The sequence below is a fragment of the Entelurus aequoreus genome, linkage group LG21, assembly GCF_033978785.1.
Source record: "Entelurus aequoreus isolate RoL-2023_Sb linkage group LG21, RoL_Eaeq_v1.1, whole genome shotgun sequence".
Classification (NCBI taxonomy): Eukaryota; Metazoa; Chordata; class Actinopteri; order Syngnathiformes; family Syngnathidae; genus Entelurus; species Entelurus aequoreus.
Window position 1 is genome coordinate 39,842,272 of NC_084751.1, and position 14,141 is coordinate 39,856,412.

General features: G+C 38.6%; 1 protein-coding gene across 20 annotated transcripts in view; it reads right to left on the minus strand.

The window, feature by feature from the left end:
* Nucleotides 1–14,141, minus strand: part of LOC133638745 (protein unc-13 homolog B-like) — a 143,353-nt gene that overhangs the window by 29,022 nt on the left and 100,190 nt on the right. For all 20 annotated transcript variants that reach the window (XM_062031654.1, XM_062031649.1, XM_062031665.1 and 17 more), the window contains 6 exons: nucleotides 9,100–9,215; nucleotides 7,400–7,563; nucleotides 5,543–5,693; nucleotides 1,896–1,964; nucleotides 1,231–1,320; nucleotides 977–1,114 (listed from right to left, as the gene is read on the minus strand). In XM_062031654.1, coding sequence (XP_061887638.1) covers nucleotides 977–1,114; nucleotides 1,231–1,320; nucleotides 1,896–1,964; nucleotides 5,543–5,693; nucleotides 7,400–7,563; nucleotides 9,100–9,215 — 728 coding nt within the window. The remainder of the gene's footprint in view (nucleotides 1–976; nucleotides 1,115–1,230; nucleotides 1,321–1,895; nucleotides 1,965–5,542; nucleotides 5,694–7,399; nucleotides 7,564–9,099; nucleotides 9,216–14,141) is intronic.

The following is a 14,141-nucleotide window of genomic DNA, read 5'->3' on the forward strand; positions in this document are numbered from 1 at the left end:
TCATATGTGGTGGTATCATATCATACGTAGTATAGTATGCAGCTATGTATCATAGTATGCAACTATATATCATATGTAATAGTACTATCATATGCAGCTATGTATCATATGTGGTAGTATCATATCATACGTAGTATAGTATGCAGCTATGTATCATAGTATGCAACTATATATCATCAATTTCACTTGTTTTGAACAATTTCCCTTGTGGATCAATAAAGTTTGTCTAAGTCTAAGTCTAATATGTACTAGTAGTATCGTATGCAGCTATGTATCATAGTATGCAACTATATAACATCAATTTCCCTTGTTTTGAACAATTTCCCTTGTGGATCAATAAAGTTTGTCTAAGTCTAAGTCCAATATGTACTAGTAGTATCGTATGCAACTATGTATCGTAGTATGCAACTATATATCATCTATAGTAGTAGTATCATATGCAGCTAGGTATCATATGTATGTGGTAGTATCATATCATATGTAGTATAGTATGCAGCTATGTAGCATATGTGGTAATATCATATCATATGTAGTATCGTATGCAACTATGTATCATAGTATGCCACTATACATCATATCAATTTCCCTTGTGGATCAATAAAGTTTGTCTAAGTCTAATATGTAGTAGTAGTATCATATGCAGGTATGTATCATATGCGGTAGTATCATATCATATGTAGTATCGTATGCAGCTACGTATCATATGTGGTAGTATCATATCATACTGTATGTAGTATCGTATGCAGCTATGTATCATATGTGGTAGTATCATATCAATGTCATTTCAGTTCTTATGTGTCTTGTACATGTTAAAGAATGGACAATAATAAAGCATCCTGAATCATCCTGAATATGTAGTATCGTATGCAACTATTATCATATCATATGTAGTATCGTATGCAGCTATGTATCATATGTAGTATCGTATGCAGCTATGTGTCATATGTAGTAGTAGTAGTATCGTATGCAAACTGACTGTGTCCACAGGCTGGTACTGTCGGCTGTAGAGTTCCTGACAGTTGTTGAAGATGTAGTCATACGTGGAGTTGAGGCAGGCTTTGACACAGTCCCTCACCACCTGACTGGCTCTGGGTGGAGACTGTAACTCCTGGACCTGAACACCAGATGGCGGTATCAGAACCACTTGCACATCACCGTGTTGTTGTTTGTGGTGACGTTAAATAACCCACAGCACATAGTCCTCAAAAAGGACTACATCCGATAAAATACCTTCATCCTGAAGAATGTAATACTGGTTAGAAGATCCACTGTGGATTTTAAATCCTGCAGGCGGTCCTTGTTGCTGGCAGGGAAGTGATTCTAAAAACAAAAAATGGTTTTGATTTAGGTTACGAGGTCAGTTAGAACTCTGTGGTATGATTTCAAACCAAATGTTGTTGAAGGCCAAATGCATTGTGTGGAGAATGCATATATGTTTACGAGTTCTTTCTGTATTCATAGTTTTTCCATTTGTACTCTATTTCTTATCTTATGTCCGCAAGTAAACTATGAGTGTTACCTTAAAGGCTTGCACTGTAGGAGATGGAATACTCCCTTTTGTCCTATCTGTAGTAGAACAATGAGGCTGTGTTCCTTTCCGGACAGGTGGGGGCTTTCTTCGTGTGCAAGAAGTTGGCTCTTCCGTTTGAGAAGCCGGTATGAATGTATTGGTCTGAGCTGTTCTCCTGAAGCTTCAGTAAAACTTGATAATATTCCTAATCTGTCTTGATGGTCCTTCTTACTCTGCATATATGTCATCTGAAAGAACTTGAGAGTGACCAGTGACTTCACTTCCCTGGTAGGGAAGTCTGGTCGGACGCAACAATTGCTATGACTGATAAATATACTGCTTTTACAGGAGATACAGTACATGGCCAGCATATGAATAGTCTCACCCTGTAGGTGGAGAGGTCAATGCGCAGAGAGTTGTGCAGTTGGTCCAACAGCTTGACAAAACGCTCTTTCTGTAGAGGCGACATTGTACACATTGTAGACAAGGTTTGCAGAAAGATACTTCACACAATGTAAAACTGTAGAGAAAAAACATTTTGTTTGTGTGCGCATACAATAGGAAGGGGATTCATATGGCCGCATTCGTCGGGATTTGCCTGACACATGAAACCTAACACATTGGGGGAGGGGTGCACTATCCACTTTAGCCGGCAGTAGACTGTTGAATATCTTAAAAAGTGTTTTGTGGCAATTCCAACTTTGACCACAGCTGCAGTTGCTATGTAGAGTGGCACTTTCCATCATTTTCAGCAGACAGCATTACAAAATGATTAACCCCCCCCCCCCCCACCTTCCTCTCATGTGAGATCCCACCAAGGAATGGGACCATATGAATCCTTTCCCTACTGTTCTATGGATGCCCCGATTCGATTCTGAGTCCTGAGTCCTGATCCGATACTTTGACAATAGGTTATAGACCTGATATTGTTTTATAGCAAGCAAGTAAAGTAAACACAAAAACGCATTTTTATAAAGATGTATCTTAATAAATTTAGAAATTGCTAGTATTGTTGTGAAACCGATGATGCACTAAATTTTTGGTATTGAATGTTACATGCATTTTTTTAAATTTATATTTTTATTAATTATTTTCCAAAAATAACACCAGCCGAAACATGTAACAAACAGAGGAAAAACTAAACACACAAGACAAAGCAAATAAAACCAAACAAAACAAAACACTCACTCCCACACACATTCACACATCCATTGAGAGAAGCTTACATGGACTAGAGAAAATCCAAAATGAAAAATGAATTAAAATAATAATAACAAAGACAACAACAACAAAGATAATAATAATTACGATAATTCATACGTTAACCATCTGACCAAACTAGAGATGTCCGATAATGGCTTTTTTGCCGATATCCGATATTCCGATATTGTCCAACTCTTAATTACCGATTCCGATATCAACCGATACCGATATATACAGTCGTGGAATTAACACATTATTATGCCTAATTTTGTTGTGATCCCCCGCTGGATACATTAAACAATGTAACAAGGTTTTCCAAAATAAATCAACTCAAGTTATGGAAAAAAATGCCAACATGGCACTGCCATATTTATTATTGAAGTCACAAAGTGCATTATTTTTTTTAAACACGCTTGGAATTTGGGACATGCTCTCCCTGAGAGAGCATGAGGAAGTTGAGGTGGGCGGGGTTGGGGGGGGGGTGTATATTTTAGCGTCCCGGAAGAGTTAGTGCTGCAAGGGGTTCTGGGTATTTGTTCTGTTGTGTTTATGTTGTGTTACGGTGCGGATGTTCTCCCGAAATGTGTTTGTCATTCTTGTTTGGCGTGGGTTCACAGTGTGGCGCATATTTGTAACAGTGTTAAAGTTGTTTATACGGTCACCCTCAGTGTGACCTGTATGGCTGTTGACCAAGTATGCCTTGCATTCACTTGTGTGTGTGCCTTTAAGGTTTATTGGCGCTCTGTACTTCTCCCTACGGCCGTGTACCACTCCGTACAGCGGAGTTTAAAAAAGTCATACATTTTACTTTTTGAAACAGATACCGATAATTTCCGATATTACATTTTAAAGCATTTATCGGCCGATAATATCGGCAGTCCGATATTATCGGACATCTCTCGACCAAACCAGTCTATTCACTTTTGCAGTCAAGACAGGCATGCATTTTTTTTGTGCACAATAACTAAACAAACGCTAATATTATTTGGGGTTTCCCCTCAAAACCTTCCTGTATCCAGAGATTTACTCCCTGACTTTGTAAACAATAACAACAATTATCCCCAAAAGTATTTTGTAAAAACAATAATATTATCAAGAAAAGGAAAAGTATCGATCTAATTCCTTCATTATTGTACTTACCTCTCTGATCCCATGATTGGAATTAAGACATTTCTAGTGCATACTAGTATTGTTCGATACCAATATTTTGGTACCAGTACCGGTATCAAAATGATTTCGATACTTTTCGGTACTTTTCTAAATAAAGGGCACCACAAAAATTTGCATTACTGTCTTTATTTAAACAAAAACTCTTAGGGTACATTAAACATATGTTTCTTATTGCAAGTTTGTCCTTAAATAAGTGAAGTGAAGTGAATTATATTTATATAGCGCTTTTCTCTAGTGACTCAAAGCGCTTTACATAGTGAAACCCAATATCTAAATTACATTTAAACCAATGTGGGTGACACTGGGAGCATGTGGGTAAAGTGTCTTGCCCAAGGACACAACGGCAGTGACTAGGATGGCGGGAGCGGGGATCGAACCTGGAACCCTCAAGTTGCTGGCACGGCCACCTTACCAACCGAGCTATATATAAATAGTGAACATACAAGACAACTTGTCTTTTATTAGTAAGTAAACAAACAAAGGTTCCTAATTTAGCTGCTGACGTATGTAGTAACATATTGTGTCATTTTCCATACTATTATTTTGTCAAAATTATTAAGGACAAGTGGTAGAAAATGAATTATTAATCTACTTGTTCATTTACTGTTAATATCTGGTTGTTTTCTGTTTCAACATGCTCTATCTACACTTCTGTTCAAATGTAATAATCACTTATTCTTCTGTTGTTTGGATACTTTACATTAGTTTTGGATGATACCACAAATTTTGGTATCAATCCGATACCAAGTAGTTACAGGATCATACATTGGTCATATTCAAAGTCCTCATGTGTCCAGGGACATATTTCCAGAGTTTATAAACATCATATTTATTTAATAAAAACAAAAGAAAATGTTGTGAGGCCAAAAAATATCAATGGCATTTGTTTACATTTTGACGCCGGTGAGCTACAGTGTGTAGTGAAGCATGTTTAGCTATTCCTCGTCCTGCAGGGATGATACTTGTAAGAAACTTACTTTATTTGTCGCCGTGGAGGCGAGAATTAGTGATTTAGAAGCAGCTAAAACACTGCCGACTGCGGATGGACGTTAGCCGCTAGCTAGTGTGGAGAATGCATATATGTTTAAGAGTTTTTTCTTTATTCATAGTCACGTTTAAAGCAGCTAGTGTTTTTCCATTTGTACTCTTTCTATTTTTTTTAGGAATATGTCCGCAAGTAAACGGTGTGTGTTACCTTGAAGGCTTGCAATGTAGGGGTTGGAGTACTCCCTTATATCTTATCTGTAGTAGAACAATGAGCCTGTGTTCCTATCTGGAGAGGGTGGGGGGCTGTTTGCGTATTCAAGAAGTTGTCTCTTACTGTTTGAATGTTAGACCATCCCGAGATGACAGTATGACTGTATTGATGTGGGCTGGTCTCCTGAAGCTTCAGTAAAACATGATAATATTCCTATTCTGTCTTGATGGTCCTTCTTACTCTGCATATATGTCATCTGAAAGAACTTGGGATTGACCAGCAATGTCACGACATGACGTCATGCCCGGGAGCCGGTTCTTTTCAGAGGCGGTATAGTACCGAATATGATTCATTAGTATCGCGGTACTATACTAATACCGGTATACCGCACAACCCTAGCGCATACACAATGGAAACAGGAGAGTATCTTAGGGTCTCGGTGTGACTGTGTCAGTACAAACCCCAAAATTGGAGGCAGCAAAGCGGTCGGAGGCGGACACATTGGTGGAGGCTGTTGTGTGGGCGTAGAAGGCATTGATGTTGGCGAGCAGCGTGCTCATCACTGCAGGAACCCCGGGACACATGTACTTTGATGACAGACAGGCAAAGTGCCTGCAGAAAGCAACACAGAGGAAACTTAATGAGAAAATATATGTTGGACTAAAAATAATAATGTTAGAGCATTATGTGTTCAACTAAATATTTCCATAATATATACTGTATTGCAGCAATCTCATCTGCCATCATATCCAGCATTTAGAGGCCAATATGTAATGTCAATACAAATAGAGACAATATGTAATGTTTGTCAAGACTTGGTCTATGGCGTGATTTGTTCTCCCGTGGTGCAAATGAATTGGCATGGAAAGTTCAGCAGGAACTATGGAAGCATGGGTAAATGTTATCTAGTGAAGAGAAGGTGATGTTGCCAGGAAGACAGCCTGGCAACTGGGAGCTTAAATAATAGTGACAGCAGGTGCGTGACTCAAAATGTGAAAACGTGAGACAGGTGTGTGTGAGTCCAAACGTGGAACAGGTGAAACTAATGAGTAACCATGGAAACAAAACAAAACCAGGAAGTGAAACCAGGAACTAAGGAAGTCCAAAACTAACAGCATAACTAAACAAAACATGATCCGGACCATGGATCATGACAATGTTAATATAAATAGAGACAATATGCAATGTTAATATAAATAGAGACAATATGTAATGTCAATACAAATAGAGACAATATGTAATGTCAATACAAATAGAGACAATATGTAATGTCAATACAAATAGAGACAATATGTAATGTCAATACAAATAGAGACAATATGTAATGTCAATACAAATAGACAATATGTAATGTCAATACAAATAGACAATATGTAATGTCAATACAAATAGAGACAATATGTAATGTCAATACAAATAGACAATATGTAATGTCAATACAAATAGACAATATGTAATGTCAATACAAATAGACAATATGTAATGTCAATACAAATAGACAATATGTAATGTCAATACAAATAGACAATATGTAATGCCAATACAAATAGACAATATGTAATGTCAATACAAATAGAGACAATATGTAATGTCAATACAAATAGAGACAATATGTAATGCCAATACAAATAGAGACAATATGTAATGCCAATACAAATAGAGACAATATGTAATGCCAATACAAATAGAGACAATATGTAATGTCAATACAAATAGAGACAATATGTAATGTCAATACAAATAGAGACAATATGTAATGTCAATACAAATAGACAATATGTAATGTCAATACAAATAGACAATATGTAATGTCAATACAAATAGACAATATGTAATGCCAATACAAATAGACAATATGTAATGTCAATACAAATAGAGACAATATGTAATGTCAATACAAATAGAGACAATATGTAATGCCAATACAAATAGAGACAATATGTAATGCCAATACAAATAGAGACAATATGTAATGCCAATACAAATAGAGACAATATGTAATGTCAATACAAATAGAGACAATATGTAATGTCAATACAAATAGAGACAATATGTAATGTCAATACAAATAGAGACAATATGTAATGCCAATACAAATAGAGACAATATGTAATGCCAATACAAATAGAGACAATATGTAATGCCAATACAAATAGAGACAATATGTAATGCCAATACAAATAGAGACAATATGTAATGCCAATACAAATAGAGACAATATGTAATGCCAATACAAATAGAGACAATATGTAATGCCAATACAAATAGAGACAACAAACTGAAAGGACAGGAAGGCATAGCATGAGAATCAAACGTACGTCATGGCCTGGTAGATGGATTCGATTCCATAGCGCATGGCAAATTCATCCACGATGTCTTGTGGCACGTCATCGAAATAAACTTTCCACGCGTCGTCCCCACGAGCCTCTGGGATTTTAACCACGCCTCGTCCGTGGATATCTGTAGAGTGGTGGAACAGGTTCTGGAATGGAACAACATTTTTTTTAGATCAGTTCATTAGTCGTCAGTGCCAATGAAAAGTGAAAGTATTCACAGCCCTTCCCTTTTTCCACATTTTGTTGTGGTACAGACTTATTCCAAAATGGAATGAATGCATTATTGTCCTCAAAATTCTACAGTCACTACTACATAATGACATTATGAAAACGTTTTTTTTTTTTTAATTGCAAATGTATTAAAACTAGGGATGTCCGATAATATCGGCAGATAAATGCTTTAAAATGTAATAATAATATAATGTAATGATCGGTATCGGTTTCAAAAAGTAAGATGTATTATTATTAGTTATTATTATTATTTATTTATTATTTATTTATTATTATTTATACACGGACGTAGGGAGAAGTACAGAGCGCCAATAAACCTTAAAGGCACTGCCTTGGCGTGCCGGCCCAATCACATAATATCTACGGCTTTCCACACACACAAGTGAATGCAAGGCATGCTTGGTCAACAGCCATACAGGTCACACTGAGGGTGACCGTATAAACAACTTTAACACTGTTACAAATATGCGCCACACTGTGAACCCACACCAAACAAGAATGACAAACACATTTCGGGAGAACACCCGCACAGTAACACAACAGAACAAATACCCAGAACCCCTTGCAGCACTAACTCTTCCGGGACGCTACCCTCAACCCCTCCCCCCACCTCAATAATAATGGCTTTTTTGCCGATATCCGATATTCCCCAGCTCTTAATTACCGATTCCGATATCAACCGATACAATACATACAGTCGTGGAATTTACGCATTATTATGCCTAATTTTGTTGTGATGCCCCGCTGGATGCATTAAACAATGTAACAAGGTTTTCCAAAATAAATCTACTCAAGTTATGGAAAAAAAAATGCCAACATGGCACTGCCATATTTATTATTGAAGTCACAAAGTGCATTATTTTTTTTAACATGCCTCAAAACAGCAGCTTGGAATTTGGGACATGCGGAGGTTGAGGTGGGCGGGGTTGGGGGGTAATTGGGGTAGAGGGTAGCACGGGGTGTGTATTGTAGCGTCCCGGAAGAGTTAGTGCTGCAAGGGGTTCTGGGTATTTGTTCTGTTGTGTTTATGTTGTGTTACTGTGCGAAATGTGTTTGTCATTCTTGTTTGGTGCGGGTTCACAGTGTGGCGCATATTTGCAACAGTGTTAAAGTTGTTTATACGGCCACCCTCAGTGTGACCTGTATGGCTGTTGACCAAGTATGAATTGCATTGACTTGTGTGTGTGAAAAGCCGTAGATATTATGTGACTGGGCCGTGTACACAGCGGCGTTTAAAAAAAGTCATAAATTTTACTTTTTGAAACCGATACCGATAATTTCCGATATTACATTTTAAAGCATTTATCTGCCGATAATATCGGCAGTTCGATATTATCGGACATCTCTATAATTAATGACCACTTTGCAATCATGGCGTCTTAAAGAAGTGATAAAAACTCATTTTCGGACTGCTTTTTTTGTTACAATTTCGTCTAGAAAGGAGCAATTACCTCATGCAAACAGGTGTACTGCACATGGTATGGAGCCACTTTCTCCTCTCCCTTGATCTCCACGTTGATTTGGAGGCGGATGGCGCCCGACACCGCCGACTTGTCCGTCCTCTTCTCTGCAATCCAACACAAACTCTCTGTCACACATTTCCAGTCATACGCTAAAGTCATTGTAGAGTCCAGGCTCGGGCAAGAAGAACCTGGCCATCACTCTGATGTTCAATGTATTCATGGCAGAGGTTGAGGGGGACCGGCTGTGGCGGTGGGCTGTATGGCTCTGTGTATGTTCACTTGAGTGGGAGCTCTTTCTGGAGGCGTAGCGCCTGGCGATTCCCCCCCTGCTATTTGCTCTGACAGGCCCACGATTAAGGGTAATTCATACATGTCGGTGGAACAGTCGATTCCCAACTGGAGCGACTTGATAATAACACGTAAGGAGGAGAAGGTGGGGGTGCAGAGGGCAGATGATGGAGAAAGAGAATGTTTAACATGTCCCAGAGTATTAACCACTCAGGTCCTTTTTCCAAAGGCACAGGGAAGAAATTAGCCCTCACTATTCTAGTTCTTGTAGGTTCAGTGTCCTTCAGGTAATTTTTAGTTAATGCCGTTAAATTGGCACTTATTTCATCGTTCTGGACCTAAGGAAATATGTTGACAAGTACAAAACCCAAAACCTTTGAAGTTGGCACGTTCTGTAATTCGTAAATAAAAACAGAATACAATGATTTGCAAATACTTTTCAACCTATATTCAACTGCAAAGACAAGATACTTAACGTTCGAACAGGAAAAGTTTGTCATTTTTTGCAAATATTAGCTCATTTGGAATTTGATGCCAGCAACATGTTTCAAAAAAGCTGGCACAGGTGGCAAAAAGGACTGACAAAGTTGATGAATGCTCATCAAACACTTATTTGGAACATCCCACAGGTGAACAGGCTAATTGGGAACAGGTGGGTGCCATGATTGGGTATAAAAGCAGCTTCCATGAAATGGTCAGTCATTCACAAACAAATGTGTTTTAAGAACATTTCTCAACGAGCTATTCCAAGGAATTTAGGGATTTCACCATCTATATACCCTCAAAGGGTTCAGATAATCTGGAGAAATCACTCCATGTAAGCAGCAAGGCTGAAAACCAATATTGAATGCCCGTGACCTTCCATCCCTCAGCCGGTACTGCATCAAAAAACGACATCAGTGTGTAAAGGATATCACCACATGGGCTCAGGAACACTTCAGAAAACCACTGTCAGTACCTAGAGTTTGTCGCTACAAGGGATGATACTCGAAACCGGTTTTCTCGGTTGTTCGATAAGAAAAGAACCGAGTCCTCGGACTCGAATCCCTTTTTGAGAACCGTTACCCGTTATCGAGACCACTATAGTAAAGAAAAAGAGTTGGTTCTTTATTCGAATCCCTGGGAACGAATCCCGTCCCGACCAGAAATGCTCCGTGGGACATCACAAGAAATGACGTCACGTAGCTCAGTCATTAGGCGCAGATAGCGAAAGCAGGAAAACAATGGACGGGAAAAAGCGCTCCAAGGTGTAATAAAGTTCAAAACAAAAGCTATAATCCATCGAATAACTTTACTGAGAGATTTGAGCAGGGTACAAACACATGACGAACACTTTTACGACCAACCGGAAACATAGCAACCAGGCTAGCAACGCACCTCCTTTACGGCAGCTGTCGCAACGCTCTTAATTAAAGCAACCGCAGCACATACATATACGAGAGAAAAAAATCTCAGCAAAAACAAAAATGCAATCAGAATACAAAATTCTGATATGATTTCTCATAATTTAAGTAGAACTTAATATATGAAAGAATGGTAAATATATATATATAATATAACGTTGCAGACTGAGTCAAGCTTCCTTTTGCAACCTTTCAATCACTGGTCCTTGCTCAACTTTTCTCACTAAAAGCCCAACGCCGAGCCTTCTCACGTGCAAAATCACTTATCAGGTTCTTTGAAGTCCAGCTTTCTAGCCAACTGACTCTCAATTGACTGGATTGATTATTTAACTAATATAGCAGTAACATGTAAAAATCCAGAGTTTTCTTGAGCTAACATGGTGAGAAAAGCGAGCTAGCTTATTACAACAGACAGGGACAAAATTAATATGCATAACTTTCCACCACAACTAACAAACCCACCTTTTTTTTGGAAATATTGGGTGACATATTGTCGACCCTTCAACTCCTTCTCCTCTATTATTTTCTTTTCCTCTCTTTTTTGGCTGCCTGATTTTTGAGGCATACTGCTGTCTCCTCCGCTTTGCCCGCTCTGGCGCTGTCTGTGACAAATGGCCGGTGCTCTACCTGCAGCTGATCCGGTCGGACTGAACCATTTTACGTAAATAGAGGGGGGAAGGGAGGGCCCTGCAGGTGTTGATGCTTCCAAAACAAATAAATGTATTGTTACCAGGACATGGAAAATAAAACATGTGTGATTATATGTTAGTTAATAACTTAGTGTCATTTTTCTGTATTATAATTTCATCATCATTAGGGGCCTCTCTGGGCCTCCAGCTCCGGCTGAATGGGTGAGGGCGGACCTACGTCACTTCCGCCTATCAATCCCCTAGCAACCGGGAATTCGTTGAAAACAAACCAGCTCACAGCGAACGCAGCATTGACAGAAAAAGCATTTAACGAGCGTTGTGGCTTGGAAGTCGGCGTTAAATCCTTCATTTACGCATTTTTACTTATTCGCATATCGTGTGAAAAAACGAAAATGTATTACTTGCGTCAGACTCGTCTCAGTGAACTTTAAAGCTTCTCAGGCTTAGCTTAGCTTGCTAGTTAGCTTAGCCTGCGCGCTACTAAGAAAGAGACGCGGAAGTTATCAACAACAAGATCAAGTGTTAGTGTATAAAATATTGAGAGATTTGAGGGCTACATGTATTGAAAGGCAACATGAAAATTATAGGGTTATCGGTTTTTTAAAAACCCAACTGTTAAGTGCAAATTTAAACGAAACCGGTTTTCAAAAATAGCTAGCTAGGCTATAGACTATATAGTATATTACTTACTTAACTTAATCCTCTTCTTCCCGAATGGGAAATAAGGCTTCGACGACTCGACGCCATTCATCTCGCTGCTGTGCTCGTCGCTGTGCCTCGCCCCATGTAAGCTTCGTCTCTTTCAGCTCCCCTTCAACTGTTCTTCGCCAGGTGTTCTTTGGCCGCCCTGGCTTACGTTTTCCCGGTGGTGTCCATCTTAACGCTGCCTTTGGTATCCTCTCGTTGTCCGGTTTTCGAAAATAGCTAGCTAGGCTATAGACTATATACAGGTAGTATAAACCGCATGTTATTTTTGTACAACAACAACTTCAGCTGTCGAACGTTATAAGGTACAAATTCAACAAGTACAACATTAGCATGGACGGTATAGCCATGTTGTGGTTAAGAAGGTGGATTTTTGTTCCTTATATTTACCAGAAACGAAGTGATCCGAACACACGACCCGGGACTTTGGGGGACTCCAGTGAGAACCGTCCTCGTTTTCCCAGTGTAAAGCTGCGAGCAATTTGTCTCGTCTCTGTGGGCTTGTATCACGCTTTGGCAGAACAAAATACAACCTTTGTTTTCCCTGTTTCCAGTTGTGGTTAGCACAACCAAAAACAACACAGTTTTTCGGCATTTTGGAGGCAGAATGACGGGTTTAACCAGCGTAGGTCGACAGGTTAAAGAGTAATGGCAACGGTTTGTTTTCAACGCCAGTCTGGTTGCTATGGCTCGAAGAACCCGTATGTAGCTCAGTTGCCCGGAAGTCTGCCCTCACCCATACCGGGAGTTTGTCGGGAGAAAATCTCTGTCGGGAGGTTGTCGGGAGAGGTGCTGAATATCGGGATTCTCCCGCTAAAAACGGGAGGGTTGGCAAGTATGCATATATGACATCTCCCTTTTTTAACTTTCGTTTTTCTTTCCTTGTGAACAAAACAAAATCACACTGTATATGTGTTGTCTGTCTAATTATAAATAATGCAGACGAGGCGTGTTGGCTGAGTTCTTGACGTTTACTTTCACAGCGTGCTCATTCTTAGCTGCCGGGTGACGATATGCAACAACACTTTTCGGGGCTACCGCGCATGCTCGTCACTCCCGTTGCATGCTGGGTAGTGTAGTTGTTATATTCCCTAGCTCATAACATCTTTTCCCATATAAGGAAATAATGTTAACTCAAAGTGTATTTCTTTTTTTAGCTTTAACTTTTCATTTTTTTAGCATTGTATCCACATTTGCAAACAACTTTTCTCTTCATAGAATTTTCTTTCAATAAAGAAATAAAGTGCAAAAATGTCAAAGCATCATAACAAACAGTTATGTCAAATAGCAGCAGAATTGCACTTTTTGGAAAGCTGTATTATTTTCAGTTTTGTGCCCAAGGGACTGATTTTATTTAACACTATATTATTATTTATACACCTATAGTGATCACAGAGACAGCTTGTTTTTGTGTTACTGTATATATTTGTTTCTCTGAAAAAATCCCACTTAATATACTTTGGGTAACAACAGTCAATATTTATTTATTTTATTTTATTTTTTTAGGGGGGTAACAGTCAATATTTATTTATTTATTAGATTAAATTGTTTTCTTATATAATAAAAGTGAGATTTTGGTTAAACCCTGGACTGTTGAACAACTTAAGCTGTACATCAAGCAAGAATGGGAAAGAATTCCACCTGAAAAGCTTCAAAAATTGGTCTCCTCAGTTCCCAAACGTTAACTGAGTGTTGTTAAAAGGAAAGGCCATGTAACACAGTGGTAAACATGCCCCTGTGCCAACTTTTTTGCAATGTGTTGCTGCCATTAAATTCTAAGTTAATGATTATTTGCAGTTTCTCAGTTAGAACATTAAATATCTTGTCTTTGCAGTCTATTCAATTGAATATAAGTTGAAAAGGATTTGCAAATCATTGTATTCTGTTTTTATCGACCATTTACACAACGTGCCAACTTCACTGGTTTTGGGTTTTGTATTTTGCGTCCTCTTCTACTGATGTTTTCCTCAATATGCCTAAAGAG